Source organism: Spinacia oleracea, chromosome 3, assembly GCF_020520425.1.
Source record: "Spinacia oleracea cultivar Varoflay chromosome 3, BTI_SOV_V1, whole genome shotgun sequence".
In the NCBI taxonomy this organism is placed as follows: Eukaryota; Viridiplantae; Streptophyta; class Magnoliopsida; order Caryophyllales; family Amaranthaceae; genus Spinacia; species Spinacia oleracea.
In genome coordinates this window covers 15520874-15536881 of record NC_079489.1, presented here as the reverse complement: position 1 = coordinate 15536881, position 16008 = coordinate 15520874, and the positions used below count along the sequence as shown (strand labels likewise).

General features: G+C 34.6%; 2 protein-coding genes across 2 annotated transcripts; one reads left to right on the top strand and one right to left on the bottom strand.

The window, feature by feature from the left end:
- Positions 1-158: 158 nt before the first annotated feature.
- Positions 159-8444, bottom strand: LOC110789092 (flavin-containing monooxygenase FMO GS-OX-like 4). The gene is made up of 8 exons (XM_021993740.2): positions 8106-8444; positions 5981-6247; positions 5002-5072; positions 4177-4338; positions 3966-4048; positions 3628-3763; positions 3345-3518; positions 159-529 (listed from the first exon to the last, which is right to left on the bottom strand). The coding sequence occupies exons 1-8, from the start codon at positions 8383-8385 to the stop codon at positions 308-310; spliced, it is 1395 nt and encodes a 464-aa protein (XP_021849432.1). The 5' UTR covers positions 8386-8444; the 3' UTR covers positions 159-307.
- A 1284-nt stretch (positions 8445-9728) lies between these two features.
- On the top strand, positions 9729-14130 carry LOC110789082 (uncharacterized). Its single transcript, XM_056838851.1, has 5 exons — positions 9729-9776; positions 10684-11082; positions 11823-12783; positions 13287-13671; positions 13781-14130. Exons 2-5 carry the CDS (start codon positions 10706-10708, stop codon positions 14128-14130), a joined length of 2073 nt encoding a protein of 690 aa, XP_056694829.1. The 5' UTR covers positions 9729-9776; positions 10684-10705.
- The last annotated feature ends 1878 nt before the right edge of the window (positions 14131-16008 follow it).

The following is a 16008-nucleotide window of genomic DNA, read 5'->3' as shown; positions in this document are numbered from 1 at the left end:
TGAGATTCAATTCCTATCAACATATAAGTTGAATCTTATGCAACCATACAGACTCCCCTTGTCTGATATGCTTTCCAGAAACTTCTTTTCTAGCCTCTACTCTAATCATGCAACATACACAGCATTTCAAGGAATGAACTAAGTTTAAAATCTCAGTGTTAAAGAAAGTGAATAATATTTTATTAATACAACCCCAATTGCAGCAAATCAGCAATACACAACTGTGTCTGTGACAGCAGTAATTCTCTTTTCTGTGCTTTTCGCTTCTAGGCAGATATAATTTTTCACAATGAATCAATGTTTACAATCATAGTGCTGAAGCAGCAACTGCAGCAGACAAGTATTGCATAAAATCTTGATGCGCTTGCAGAACCAAGTCTTCATCGACCCATTCATCAAGACAAGTCGCTGGTTGATTAAGTGTGCGGACGATTGTGCCATAAAACATATTCTTCCTCCACTCCTCAGGGGGAGGGCAGCCTGATTCTGCAGCAAGCCAATCCTCATACTCAAATGGCACAAAGAGTTTCTGTGTAAAAATCAAACTTTGAAGTCAATTTCAACCAAGTTCTTTAGCTACTTCCAAGTATATTTGTGGTTGTTTATCACTTCTAAATCAACCACTAAATTCTTAATTTGTTTCCTTACAGTTAAACTGTTAAACCATACTCATCAGAAAAAAGATCAGAAAATGTCATCATCTTTTTTGCAATAGGGCATAAAAAGGTCACCAGCTTCTCCAATACCTCTGTGTCTTATAAAATCCACATTGGCATCGAAGAACATAGAAAGAGAGAAAAGAGAGCTTAACAACAGTTATACGAAAAATGACCACTTAATGGCATTTTTAGCTAGAAGCAAACTGAAAGCTTCTAAATTTTTGAAGCTCAAACAAGGGGTAAACTCTCTTTTTTAGTATGCTGTAACAAGACTAAAACTACTCCAATATCAACACAAAATTACAATTCTCTGAATTCAAATTTCACATACACTGCCGAACCAGTCATTAAGATACTCATTTTTGTTATAGACTGGAAAATCAGGAATATGGAAATCAGGAAGAAGAATTTGAGGAAAAGGTTTTAATTGATTGTAATTTGATGCAATTAATCATCAAATGGTTGCTACAATCCCAGACCTCCGAGTGGATGGACACTCTCATACTACAAGCTAAAACTAAGCAAAATAAACTTGATAATTCTCACAACAATTTTCTGCTTCCCTTGTTGTCTCACTGATCTCCTCTTACATAGGTATTTTTTCGACTTACTTCACACTCGCATCTCTAATGAACTCTTTTCCTTCCCCTTCAAGCTTATCCTAATAGCTTGTCCAACTAGTATTGTCAATACCAATATTACCTATTACCATATTATTCCTATTCTGGCCACTGAAAAAATGCTTCAAGCATAATGCTTATGATGCACAATTGTTTGCTAATGCTGATGCACAATTGTTTGCTAATGCTGATGCACATAGTTAGGAGGATCTGAAATCCTTTTCTAGTTTAATTTTTGGTTTTTTTTTCCTTTTTATTCCTATTTCTCAGTTTGTTAGCGATGTGTCTGTTTTATATAGAGTTTTACCCCATCCCTCCTTAGTTAATGGTCTTAATTGCACTCTTCGGGGAAACTTTTAGTACTAATGTGCTCCTTGAATTTGTAGCATTGACGTAATTGGTCATTTAGACCACTATGAGAGATGATGGACTTTTGAGAACTTGAACATTAAGTTAGAACTAGAAGAGTTTTGAAGCAAAGCAAATAGTGAAAGAATTAGAAAAATGACTCTAATCCACTATTTTTTTATCATAAATCAACTTCTACTGATCCAAAATGCAGTGATTCCAATTGGGTTGGAATTTAGACTTACACATTGTTTGATTGAGGGGATTTGAGAGGAAAATAAAAGAAAGAAAATGATTTTTATTATGTTCCAGTGTTTGTTTAGATAATGACATACGATTTGATGAGAAAGGAAGGGAAATGAGAGGAAACCTCCTTTATAATAAAAAATCAGTATCCTTTCCTACCAGAATTGGAGGAATTTGAGAGGAAAGAGAAAATTAAAATTTGTCAATTCTATTTCCTTTCTCTTCCTCTCATTTCCTTCCATTACACCAAACATATGAAATAAAATCTCTTCCCTTTCCCTTCTTTTCTTTTCTTTTCTCTTTCCTTCATTTCTTCCTTTCCTTTACTAATTTTGAACCAAATAGAGCCTTAAGAATTTTCCAACGACTGATCACTTGCCAAATTTTGACAAGAAACGAAGATGCTATCATGTTTTGAAGATGAGCAGTTTTTGTTGTTTGCTCACAGCCCAACCGACCGGGCGAGAGCGGGACCTGATGTTGAAGGCAGAGTTTTTTCCACAAACATTCAGATCATACACACATCCGTTCGGGCAGAATCGCCTGATCACTATTTTATGTCGTTTTCCGGATTTTCTTTATTTTAGTTTATCCTTTTATCTTTTGCCTATAAGTACTTTAGGTAGAGGCACGAGAAAAACCTATCTTATTTTCTAGTTATTAATTTCCCGAACACTTTTATTTTCCCTCAACTTGTTAAGTCACTTTGGTTAATTAATTCAAGAAATATTTCCGTTTCAATTTGTGCTTCACATCGTTGGTATAATTTCTTGTCTTTTCAATTCCTTTATTTATTCAATATGCTTTAAATAATTGTTATTGCTTTGTTTTATTTAATCGTGAGTAGTTTAATTTTGGGGCTATAGGGATCCATGAATGCAAGGGGTTGTTTATGATTATTCGTTGACTGTTGGATTTTGCTAATTCCTATTGCATGTCAGTTTAGTTTGGCCAGACTTGATTGATTGAGTTATACAATGTTGGATTATGCATCAAGAGGAATAAATCTAACGTTTAGGCTTACAAAATAGGTAGAACGTATTATAGTAAATTGCAAGTGGTTGTTACTTTGTTGTTTTAACGAAAACTTCAATTCGAGAGAGCTTGTCGACCTAGATACTATTGTCTGATTAATTATTGTTTGTTTCATGTTCCAATCTTGGATTGCATTTGTGCTGAACTGATACCCTAGACCTTTTAATATTGATAATTCCCTTGTTTATTTTTGTCATAGTTCAATTACAGAACCCCGATTTTGGTTACCATTGATCTAGTGTCGTTGATTGATAGTAGTAAAGACTAGAGAACATTGTTTCCCAGTGGATTCGATCATAACTTCCTTGACTACCTTGTTAGTGGACCTCGGGTTATTTTTTAGATGAAACGACTTTAGCCTGTGAGTTAAGCCGTCATCCGTGTGTACATTACGGAAGTATTGCAAGAAATCATTTGTTATAATGTAAAAAAGTACCTTTATATCATGGATCTGATGTGTGTAGCGCTTTGGAACTCCCTCAACTTCCAATTTTGAGTAGAAGGCTTCTATGTCTTCCATCATCTTTTCTTCAGATGGAAGTGATATCCGCCCGGATAATATGCCTGTTATCCACTTACTTTGAAGTTCAAAAAGGAAGAAAGGGACAACCTAGCACGAGATTTGAAGAGACTTTGGTCAATTCCTCCAAATAACTAGTGCTGAAGATCATATCTCCCCTAGATAGAAGTAGAAATTATAACACCAAGAGATATCTTACAAATGAAGGGACACCAACGAAGGAGAGACCTGGTGCTAATGCAGGAGGAAACACATGCTTGAACAGCGGCCCCACACGATTATCATCAACGCTCACAGCACCACTGGTATGAAGAAAAGGGTAATGTTGCTTGTACCTGACAAATGACAAATCAGTCCATAAGAAGTTCTGGTATTGATTTTCTACAGCTTTTGTTCAATAAGATGAAGTCGTGCAGTTGCTAATACATCCTATAGAGGGTACATGGGTTCAGGTTCATCTGCATCTATCTACCACCGACTCTACTACAGTCTCAGTAGCTTAATGAAAAAGTTCTAGGGAAGAAATTTTCAAAATACCCGGTGCAATGGAGAATGACATTTGCAAGGACTTCACTCCCATCTTGAAACGATACTCTACCATCTTCATGGGCTTTTTCTATCTGCATTATTCGTGGTAAAAGAATATCTTGTCAACTTCTCCTAGCACCAAGGACAAACAAATGAATGATGCTTTTAATGAACTTATCATGATGGCTATCGGCTTCTTCCTCTAGGGGAGTATTTTTACCATTGAATGGAGCCACAAGTTATCATAAATAGGATGCTTTCCAAATTTGCCCAATTTTCCTGCTGCTTCAGACCTAGTTGTTATGTGGACTTCTTTGGCTGATACAGCAATGTCCCTAGAGATATCAAGAGCACTAACAGAAAGCCCTATCAAAACTACAACCTGATGGAAGCAGGAAAGCATTGAAGAAAGCAAGATCAGACAGGAGCAGGAAGACGACAGAAAGGAGATTATAAAATTAAAAAATAAAACAAAATTCATCGCAAGGAGAGCAAAAAGTTCCTGTTTTTCTTTGGATATCAAACCAGTTAAATTTGGTGGCATTAAGCAAAGAAGAAACAAATTTCAGATCTCGAACTTGGTCATACCCAAGGAAGTTATCGTAAAGGACAAGGCGAGTAAGTCAATGTACTCAAAATTGGAAGTTGAGGGAGGCGCTTTAGATCTCCAATTTCTAATTCTAAATTCATAGTCCGATATATTGACTTGATCTGTTTTAGGAAATAAAACTGGCGATGCATATTTTTCTTTTCAATTTCTAACATAACAATCTTTGCTGATATTCATCGATCAGAATGAACAGTACATACCACCAACACAATTTATCACCAAACCAGATTTCCACACCAGATTAATCATTTTCCAGCATAAATCAACTGATGGATAGAACATGGGGGAGTTCATAAAATGGATGCAGCAAGCATCTCCAATATGCAACTGCTCAGAACTCTTACACATAAACACTGCACTTTATGCAATCTAAAACTCAGAATATGAACAAATCAATCTAAAACACAGAACCAAAAGTTAGAATCAGAAACACACTTGATCTTGATAGGGTCCTGGAGTACGATAATTGTGGCTATGAATTTGCCTCCCTGGCCAAAGGTCAATGCCTGTAAAAGGTTACGATGAAAAACCTATTAAGAACTAACAAGAATCATCCCCCAACATATGAGCATGACAAAAAAAAAAAATCTTTAAAAGCCGTGTATACTAGTATAACAATTTGGTTCTATATGGCATAATAATACGGAGTAATAAATAAAAAACATGACCTAGCTTGTATGCTAGTCACACATTTATCAGCATAAGAAAGTATTAATGGCCAATTATCACATGCTTATTGCTAGCTAATAATAACTATTACTTATTTTAAAGGTGTTTTCTATCACTTTTAAAGGTGTTTTCTATCACTCTACCAGTGCCTGATGAAATAATTGATAATCATAAAGGAGTTTTCTCAGCCGCACTAATAGATATCAAATAGTATTAGGACATTTACGTTTCCCATGGGATTAAAGCCACCATTTACTTCTCTTCAACATGTTTCATATGAAGATACGACATTTCCTCACATTAACAATTTCACAGACTAACACCTGGGAAACAATGCAGATCGAGTATGTGCAAATGGCAGGCTTCTACAGAAAACCAAGACGTTGCGCCCATGTTTAGAATGGAAGCAACAAATTATAAAAAGATGGGGCACTTAGTGATATTATTGTACAGAAAAAAGCTTTCACATACCATTCTGTTTTCTAGAGGTTTTCAGCACTGTTTGTTTGATAAGTATATTTCGTATATGCTATTCAGTATTCACATTCAAGTTGGTCACAGTATGGCGCATCAAGTTGTATACTTCGTAGCATTATAAATAATAAAGTGATTATCTCCTCCCACCCCAAAGAGACAGCACAATTATAAAAAGGCTGAATTTGTAATGCACTATCCTCCATCCATGAAGTTTTAGAGCCAAAACAAAAATTTAGAAGGAACCACTTATGCAATACATATAAATTACCAGGAATATTATCAGCAACTCGTGGTTCAGTGTAATGTCCACTGCAGACTACCACAGCATCATAAGTTCCGGTCACTTGGCAGCCCTCAGCTCCACCAATCCTCCTAGATTTCACCATCCACTTTCCATCCGTCTCCAACCCAACATATGTCACCTCTGTCTGGCAACAGATTAATTCATTCAGTCCAAACTCACAAGCAAAATCCTCTAAATATCTCAGCACCTCCTGATGAGCTGGAAACCTTCGTGAATCTCTGTCGGGTTTTCCTGCAAAGAAAAAAAATAAGCAGTTAAGCACCCACCAGTAAGTCTAGTCGACCAAACCAATCCCAGAACCTTATGATAACAATATACCGGAAAGAATGGTGTCTTCTTACTTTCCATCATGCAATACATTATCATCCTTTCAGAATTCACCTGAGTTTCGACAATAAGTCAACAGTAACAAAAAGCGCTGTCGCCTAAGGCTCATTTTGGAGGGCACGTACAAATGTATGCAACGCAAGTTTCACACGTCATTACGTCACACGTCTAAAAATCTCATTGATAAACTGTGGAGTATAAAAGGTGCCAATTTTTCCCATAAAAGTTAATAAACTTAGCCATAGTTAAATGGGATATTAGTTAACGGTACCAAATGTCTCTATTAAGTAAACAGCAGATATGAAAATCGGCAAGGGCTGGAATGAATATCATCAAACTTCAGCTGGACAGAAACACAATAAATGTGAAGCTGTGAGCCTGTGACGGTGCTAGGATGAAAATTGGTCTGAATTGTTCAGGCTGAGACTGGAGCCCTTGCGATATACTCCCTCTGTGTACACTCTTGTTTCGATGAGTGATAATTGGGTGTAAGAAAAAGGTGGAAAAAGTAAGAGAGGTGTAATAAATTAATGGTAATGGTGGGTAAAGTAGGAGAGAGGTGATGAAAAGGTGTAATTGTTATGGGGAAAGGGGGTAAGATGGTAAAAAATGATAGCAAAAAATAGAATAAAATAGAAGTGGATACATATAAAAAAAGCACTTCTTTTTGGAAAGTGGATACATAAAAAAACGGAGGGAGTAGTTGATTTAATTCTGATAAGAATATAAGATATGATCTAATTCGTAATTTCTCTCCAACAACAAAAGTGCCCTTCAATCAAGCACGAGAGAAGCTTAAATGTAGTACTCACCCATTACTACGAGTAGCTTACTGTATTGCTATACACTCCCTCTACGACCTTAAGTCCCACTTATCCCTATGGTGAGTTTCATATTCTTTTTCATCTTGTTAATACGATAATTAACAGTCGTACTAAGAATAACAGTGGTACTAAGATAGAAATTAAAAGAGAAGATAATAGGGACGACTAGAGTCGCAACAACAACATTAACAACCTCATGGATAAATCAGATGGAAAAGAAAGGAAAGTAATATTCCTTCAAATAATTTCATTTTATTGTACAAGAATTGGAAATAACGAAAAGGAAGTGACTGGACATACTAACCCCTCACTTTCCTTTCCAAAATTTGGATGAAAACAAAGCTAATAACTCAGTACTGTATTACTTTTCGATTTCCAACCAATTCCTCTAGCTAAACCCCCTATCAAACAAAACAAAAGAAATGCTATTCCATTCATTTCCTTTCTCTTCCTGCCGACTTTCAGAATTGGGTTAACAGTCTCCAATTAAAGAAATGAATAGAGCTATTGCATACAACTCCGTTTTACTTAATCATACATACTTTTTGCCTTCATTCGCCGTCAAAATTACCATTATTATACCTTAATTAGAACAACCCAATCAACTTTTGCACATAGAACTATCAGCCCTCCATATTTATTATGGTCACCAACAAACGTGACTTTAGTTACATGAATCAGCCAAATTAGTTTCTAATTTCAACAATCATAATACTACCATTGTAAAATACAGGGAACTTTCCCAGCTAATATTTACAGTTATACACTTCCAAATTAAAACAAAGCAAAGTTTACCATCAAAACCCACATTCCCAATTTCAAAATCACATAGAATACTTAACTAAAAACCTAAAAATGATATTGAAATTTCACCCAAATCAAATTAGATAGCAATTCTAATCAGTATCAAAAAATTAAAAGAAAGGGAAGATTATTACCAGAAGGAACAAAGGGAAAATCACGAAAACCCATGACTTCTCTAGGAAGATTAGTTCGGAGAGAAGCATAAAGGCTTGACTCAACGATTTTCCGAGTTGGGTCGAGTCCGAGCGGGTCAGACTCGACCTCAGACGAGTAAACCCAGCTCCCGCCCAACTGGGTTCCGCGCTCGAACACCATTACATCGTGACCTTCCTTTCTGAGCTCACGCGCAGCCACCAATCCGGCTGCGCCGGCACCTACCACGGCGACTTTCTTGGCTGTTGATTGGTGGGGCATTTTGAGGAATAGTGCACAGAGAACATAGTTTGTGGAAAGACATTATTACACAAAATCACAAATGGAGGGAGCATTGACCTTTTCAATGATCTGGTGACCCACTGATCACTCATGAATAGTCATGATCAGTGAACCCGACCCAACTAAGACCCACCAGACAAGCAGACTCGTTAGATTCAACCTTATTTTGAGATTTCTGACCCGTTACGATTAGTGTTTTAATTTTCAAACGGTAGCAATTACTGGATTGTCAAAAAGTGAAGCAATCAGAAAAATTGACTGACATCCGAACCGAGTATACCCGAGAAATAGGCAGGCCAAAATCAACCCAAATCGATACATTGTTGACTTGAAATTCGATTTAACTGGTGAATTAAAGTCCCGGATCCGAACCATCGAGCAACCCAAGAAGACCCGTAACTCGATTGGCATCTGATAACTTTTAGCTGCACCGAACGTACATCAAATCCAATAGCAATCCAAAACCAATTTACTCAATAACAACCGCAATCAACCCGACTTGATAAAATTCGTTACCCGATTTTGAAATTCTGGTATCCAAACATAGCATGATGTTATTTTCCTTAGATTTATGTTACGGAGTATATTTTATAAACCTTACGTTATTTTTGTTTTATCCGAGAGTACCCTACTTTGTCCATTTTCTTTTTCTTCAACCTTTAACTTTTTTCTCTTTTAAACCACATATCAGATTTTCAGTCCATTAATATCCAAATTTGACGCAAAGTTGAACATAAAATGTTTAAAATTTAGAGACAAACACTTTTAAACCTATGTTATTTTTCTATAAATATGTCATTTTATCTTCCATGTTATTTTTTACAAAACTAATGTTATTTTATTTTAATAAAAAGCATAAAAGACCGTTTTGACGTGGTGGAATAGTAGGAGAAAGGTACTCACGACAATTTGGGCCCATAGTAAGAACACAATTGTGAATTAAAAGATTAAAACGAAGTACGGAGCATTTTTTTTACATGAAAGAAACAAACAGCAAGTTTTGTTGTTATTACGGGCCTGGCTTGAGCAGACAAGCATATTGCATAAACACAAAATCTTGTTTAAAATGGGTGTACAATAAATTAATGTACACCAAGCCCATATTAGGCAACTCAAAATAATTCCCACGTGTGAAGTGAAACAAGTGAAACGCAATTTCTGGGAAAGTCAGTTGATCTTCATTCATCTTCCCAGTTCTCTCTTTTCTCTCTCCTCTCTCCCTCTTCTGCGATTTCTGCTGCGATTTCAAGCGCGATTTCTTCGCGATTTCAACCGCGATTTCTCTCTTCTGCATTTCAACCGCAACTTCTTGCAATTTCTTCTGCAATTTCTTCGCGATTTTGCTACATTTACCTCGACAGTTCATCCAGGTTAGTTTTCTACCTATTTTCTTTGATTTTTCGTATTTTGATAATTAAGTTTAATTATTTTAGTTGTTCTACTTGAATTATTTTTCCAATTATGTCGCGTTTTGTTTGTGTTGTTTCGAATTTGTATTTGTGTGTTTTGATTTAGGTTTTTCTTCACGATCGTTTGTTTTTGCTGCGATTTTGTTCCTTTGCACAGATAACTTCTTTGCTGCGATTTTGTTCCTTTGCTGCGATTTCAATTTTGTGCTTTAATTTATGTTATATAAATGTCAAAGTTTATAAATCTGTTAATAAGTTAAGGTTATTCACCTAATAGTGAAGAACTTTTGTATTCAAAGTTGCAAGCACGTGAATCATTGAATCTGTATCAAAGTTGCAAGATTTCTGATGTTAAAGTTGAGGATTATAGAGATAAAGTTAGGGTGTTAGAGTTAAAGTTGAGGGTTCTAAAATTAAAGTTTAGGATTCTGTAGTTAAAGTTTAGGATAATTGAGTTAAAGTTGAGGGTTTAGAGTTAAAGTTGAGGGTTCTAATGTTAAAGTTGAGGGTTCTAATGTTAAATTTGAGGTTTTGTAGTTAAAGTTTAGGATAATTGACTTAAAGTTTAGGATAATTGAGTTAACTTTAACTGTGAATAACTTAACTTTAATTGGTAGTAGTCTAACTTTCACGTTTTTACCTTTCTACAACTAAATTGAGTCTTTCAGTCTGTTTTATTTCACTGTTGTACTTTGTTGTGTTAAAGTTATAGTTTTATATATTAAAGTTATGGAAATTGGCATAAAAGTTAAGACAGTTTTCAATCATTTAAGACTTAACTTTTCTATTAATATCTTAACTTTAACAGTTAAATCTATTACTTTTATATTTACAAATTTTTCATCTAATGGGAGTTTAACTTTTGCAGTGATTTTTGACATCATTGAATCATGCCGAGAAGTAAAACTGTTAATGTGAAGGAGATTTTACAAGAAGATGATGACATTCAATATCCAGATTCAGAAAATATTGAATATGATGACGATGATGACGATGTTGTTTATGAAGATGATGAGGATGTTAATACTGATGAGGACCAGGACGAGAACTGGGAACAGGATGAGAACGGGGACGAGGACGAGGACGAGGATGTTAATGCTGGCTTGGTTAAACCGACAGGCAAAGGGAAGAAGAAGCCGGGAGTCATGGAGAAGAAAGTAATGGTTAAGAGTGAGTTGGTTGAAATAAAAATCAAAGGGAAGAAGGCAAGGATTAAGGCTGAGGTTGATGCTAATGTTCCTGTTGATGCTGAAAATGATGTCCAGATGTGAGTTTTACAATTTGTTTTATTTCTCAATTTGAACTTTTCTGTGTTAAAGTTGTTTTATAAAGTTAAGGACTCTGAAGTTAAAGTTGAGATTTTTGTAGTTAAAGTTAAGAATTTTGTAGTTAAAGTTAAAGTTAAGAATCCTAAAGTTAAAGTTTATGATTTTGAAATTAAAGTTTTAAGGACTCTGGACTTCAAGTTGAGGATTTTGACGTTAAAGTTAAGGATTTTGTAGTTAATGTTAAGATTTTTGAAGTTCAAAGTTGAGAATTTTGAAGTTAAACTTAAAAATTTTAAAGTTAAAGTTAAGGAACCTAAAGTTAAAGTTTATGATTTTGAAATTAAAGTTAAGGATTCTAAATTAAAAGTTTAGGATTCTAAAGTTAAAGTTAAGATTTCTAAATTTAAAGTTTAAGGATTCTGAACTTAAAGTTGAGGATTTTGAAGTTAAAGTTAAGGATTTTGAAGTTAAAGTTGAGGATTTTGATGTTAAAGTCAAATCTTACAAACAAGATTTCTAAGTATAAAGTTAAGGATTTTGACTTTTTTCTCCTAACTTTACCTGCTAAAAGTCAACTTTTTCCTTTTAAATATTACAGTTGTACTTATGTAGGTTAAAGTTATGGTATTTGTTGTAAATATTAAGAAATTCTTCCATCATCAGAAACATAACTTTTACTGTTAATAACCAAACTTTAACTGCTAAAAGTCTAACTTTTACCTGTTTAACTTTTTTTCAGCTTGGATGGGGGTTGCAGTACTTCAAACTTGACTACCCAGTGTAGACCAACTGCTTTGTTAGCTGTCATAGAAACATTCAATTCAAATCAAATTAAGTCTGTTTCAGAAATTGGATTCGGTTGGTTGTTATCTTTACCTACGCAAACTTCTAAGTTAGATACAACATTATTTCCCTGGTTGATTGATCATTTTGATCCTGTTAGTTGGTTGTTTAAAATTGAAGCTGGAAAGGAATTCATATTTAGTCCATGTGATGTGCATGATGTGTTTCTTCTCCCATTACATTCTGACAATCCTATTGTAGATAGCAGCACTAGGACTAAGGATGTAGGTTTGAAAAATCAGTGGAGAGACTACTTTAAAGTTAAAAAAAATGCAACCATTCCATTGCGTCTGTTGGAGATTAAGATGGGTGAATTAGTGGAAGGTGGAGAAATGTTCAAGCGAATATTTGTGATGTTTGCATTCTCTGTTTTCTTAGCTCCTATAGCTAATAGGACTGCTGATTTGGGTTTAGTTAAAGTTCTTGAGGATGTAGATGAAATAAAGAATCTTGATTGGTATGGATATGTCCATGAGAGACTTTGTCGGGCTATTAGGAAGCATAAAACTTCAGGCTGCCAGGGTAACGTTGGTGGTTGTTTATGGGTTTTACAAGTTGTCTATTTTCATCGCCTTCAATTTAGAGGCATTGCAGAGAGTTGTAGTCTTCCGTTGATGAAGCATTGGTCTGGTACTAAAATTCATGAAAGGCTTGTTTTGGAAAAGGATTCAGCTTGCTTTGGCAGTGGTTTATTAAATACAGTGACCTACCCTGTTTGTCAAAAGTTGGGTTTTGAAGAAGGTTTTGCCAAGATTTGTGGTAGGCATGATGCTGTGAACGATGATGAGAACCATATACGGTTCGTCATTCCTGATGGGCAATTGTCAAATTCAGCAATTCAATCAATTTCAACTGATGTAAGTTTCTTCTCAACATTTTTATAGTTATTTCTCTTTTATTAAATTTTTTATTCTAGTTTTGAGATTTGATTCTAAAGTTAAAGGTAAAGATTCTAAAGTTAAAGTTATGGATTATGTATTTAAAGTTAAGGACTTTGATGTTAAAGTTGAGGATTTTGAAGTTAAAGTTAGGGATTCTAAAGTTAAAGTTAAGGATTATGTATTTAAAGTTAAGGACTTTAATGTTAAAGTTGAGGATTTTGAAGTTAATGTTAAGGATCCTAAAGTTCAAGTTTAGAATTCTAAAATTGTTTCAAGGATTCTGAACTTAAAGTTTAGGATATTAAAGTTAAAGTTAAGGATTCTGAACTTGAAAGTTTAGGATTTTAAAGTTAAAGTTAAGGATTCGAAATTTAAAGTTATGGTTTCTGAAGTTAAAGTTTAGGTTTCAGTAGTCTAACTTTTAAGTTCAAAAGTCTAACTTTTAATTCAAAAAGTCTAACTTTTCCCGAATCTTGAAGGAAATGCATGCGGAGTTTTTGAGAATGAAGAGGAACTTGGAAATTGTTTCAAATTTTCATTTGAAACAACTTGAAGCTGTAGCAGCACTGAGGCGACGTTCATCTCCATCGCTGCCGGATGATGATTTGGATCCAAGGTATTATGCCATGATGCAAGAATTGGCTGAGATGGTAGTTTCAGTTCAGTCTATGCCAGGAGGTTTGGAGAACATATATTGTGATGGAAAACCTAATGCTATACCTCAAGATGATAGTCCAAATAAAAAGATCCAAGGAGTTCTTGATGAAATTAATGTCAATGAAACTGCTAACAAGACTGCTGTACAGTGTGAAGAACCTCGTATTGTTGATGCTACCACTGATCCAGCTCAGCAGACCAATCAAGGTGCAACTTTACTCTATTTCAGTTTACTATATGTTCAAAACTTAGAAATATCTAAAAAAACTTTAACCTTTTCACATTAAATGATAAGGAATCATTTATTCTACTACAGGCGCAACTTTGGAGGTTGATGTACAGCCAAGCTTATCTGAGCAGCTGGTTGTACCTCTTCCAATTGTTGAACCTCTTCCAAGTGTTGAACCTCTTGCAAGTGCTGAAACTGCTCCAAAAGAATTAAAAGTTTACGAGCCTACTGTCGGTTATCATTCCATTATACACTCTTCTTTCACTGATGGCAAGCCTAAAATTGGAATTCCATGTGGAAAGGTTAACACTGAACCATTCCTTGTCGGACATTTCATGCGTTTCTACAAGAGGAACATGAAACGTTTGCCCGAGTTGTATCAAGAAGTTGCTGATTATTGCCTTCTGGATGATCCTGTCGTAGTGAAGGTTGAGTAAGTGTTTTAATTGTCCTAACTTTAAGTACAAAAGGTTTAACTTTAACTTAATAAATCTTAACTTTTTTTTTTTTTAGGGAAACTTTGGTCTGGTTTGATACCGTACATATGATTGAAAGAGAGGATATGTTGTCACTTGCTGAAGATCAAGAGATCTATTTGTCTATTATTGAGTGTTGGGCATTAATGATAAATGCAAATGAAATGCAGCATGCCTCACCGCCTTCAAAATTCTGTTTTGGTGTCCGCCAAAGTGTGAGTTTCTTAAATTGTGTAGTAGTTTAGTAAAAGTTAACGTATTTTTAGGAAATGTTTGTGTTGTACTAATTTGTTTGTTTTCCCTTGTAGGAAATTTTGGAACTTCTTTGGCAAGATTCAACTAACGAGGCTGCTATGGATCAACTTCTAATTTGTTGGAAAGAGTGGATTGATATTCACAACAATGGCTTTGACATCACCTGTGTTGATCTGGTCAGTTATTACTTGGCATCACCTCAAAATTAAATTAAGGATTCTAAATTTAAAGTCAAGTTTTATGAAGTTAAAGTTTAGGATCTAAAGTTAAAGTTAAGGTTTCTGAAGTTAGAGTTTACCATAATTGAGTTAAAGTTGAGAATTTTAGAGTTAAAGTTGAGGGTTCTAAAATTCTCAACTTTAACTTAATTATCCTTAACTTTAACTTCAGAAACCTTAACTTTAAGTTTAGAATCCTAAAATTCAACTTCTAACATTAAATTTTTCTGAAGTTAAAGTTAAGGATTCTAAATTTAAAGTTAAGGTTTCTGAAGTTAAAGTTTATGATAATTGAGTTAAATTTGAGGATTTTAGAGTTAAAGTTGAGGGTTCTAAAGTTAAAGTTTAGCATTCTGTTGTTAAAGTTTAGACCTGAAATTAAAGTTTTGGAGTCTGAAGGTATAATTAAGGTATCTGAACTTAAAGTTTAAGATTTTAAAGTTAAAGTTTAGGCATTTGAAGTTAAAGTTAAGGTATCCAAAGTTAAAGTTTAGGATTCTGAAGTTAAAGTTTACTTTCACTAGTTTAAGTTTTTGTGTATCTATTAACATCACAATATGTTTTGTTTTTGTAGGTTTTTGTTCCTTTTTTTCGAGAACACCACTTTTTCGAGAACACCACTTTTTCCTATTTGTGTTGTATTTGAAAACCAAAACGATGCAACACGTGGACAATCTTGTGTATGATGAAGCTCAAATCATTGAGTTGGAAAATTTTTCAACAGTTCTGGTAATTACCTCTAGTCAATTTAAGAATGTTGAATTACCGGTTCAACTTTCTTTTTTCTATTACAAACCAATAAATGTGTTTAATATTGTTTTCAGTGTGATCTCCTGGGTACTTTCCTTGATGATAGAGGCAATAATCATGAAGGTGATATTGGAACGTACCCCATGGAGGAGGTTGAGTTTGATTGGAAGACTGCAAAAGGTTCTGACCTTGACTGTGGAATTTATACAATGATTAGTATGTTGACATTTGAAGGAATCAAATGTAGCTGTCCTGATTTGAAAGAGGTTAGAATTTTTTCGAATCATAACTTTTAAGTCAAAATTCCTAACTTTTACAGCAATTTGCTTAACTTTTATTAGCCTTATTTATTTTGGAATTTAAAATGATGTTGATAATGTTATTCTTTTTTTTTTCAAACAATACAGCCCAGTAAAAGGATTGTTCTGCGTGCCGAAATATGTGCCACACTTGTGTTATCTGACATGAATGACAAACGGGCAGAAGTTCTCAATAAACTTGCTGATTTCAATTCCAAACGAGTAGATGTCTATCCACATGTGGTAACCAGGAGGAAGCAAAAATTGGCAGACGATAGGAAGTTGAAGAAAGAAGCTGCCAAAAAGGAGAAGAAAGT

Bases quoted from the DNA above. Each gene is read 5' to 3' on its own strand.
- LOC110789082 (XM_056838851.1), top strand. From the start codon at position 10,706: ATGCCGAGAAGTAAAACTGTTAATGTGAAGGAGATTTTACAAGAAGAT. The intron at 11,083-11,822 runs GTGAGTTTTACA...ACTTTTTTTCAG, and splicing joins GCTGAAAATGATGTCCAGAT to CTTGGATGGGGGTTGCAGTA. The intron at 12,784-13,286 runs GTAAGTTTCTTC...CGAATCTTGAAG, and splicing joins TTCAATCAATTTCAACTGAT to GAAATGCATGCGGAGTTTTT.
- LOC110789092 (XM_021993740.2), bottom strand. From the start codon at position 8,385: ATGCCCCACCAATCAACAGCCAAGAAAGTCGCCGTGGTAGGTGCCGGC. The intron at 6,248-8,105 runs GTAATAATCTTC...TTTTCTTTGCAG, and splicing joins TTTTCCCTTTGTTCCTTCTG to GAAAACCCGACAGAGATTCA. The intron at 3,764-3,965 runs GTATTTTGAAAA...GTCATTTGTCAG, and splicing joins GTCATTCTCCATTGCACCGG to GTACAAGCAACATTACCCTT.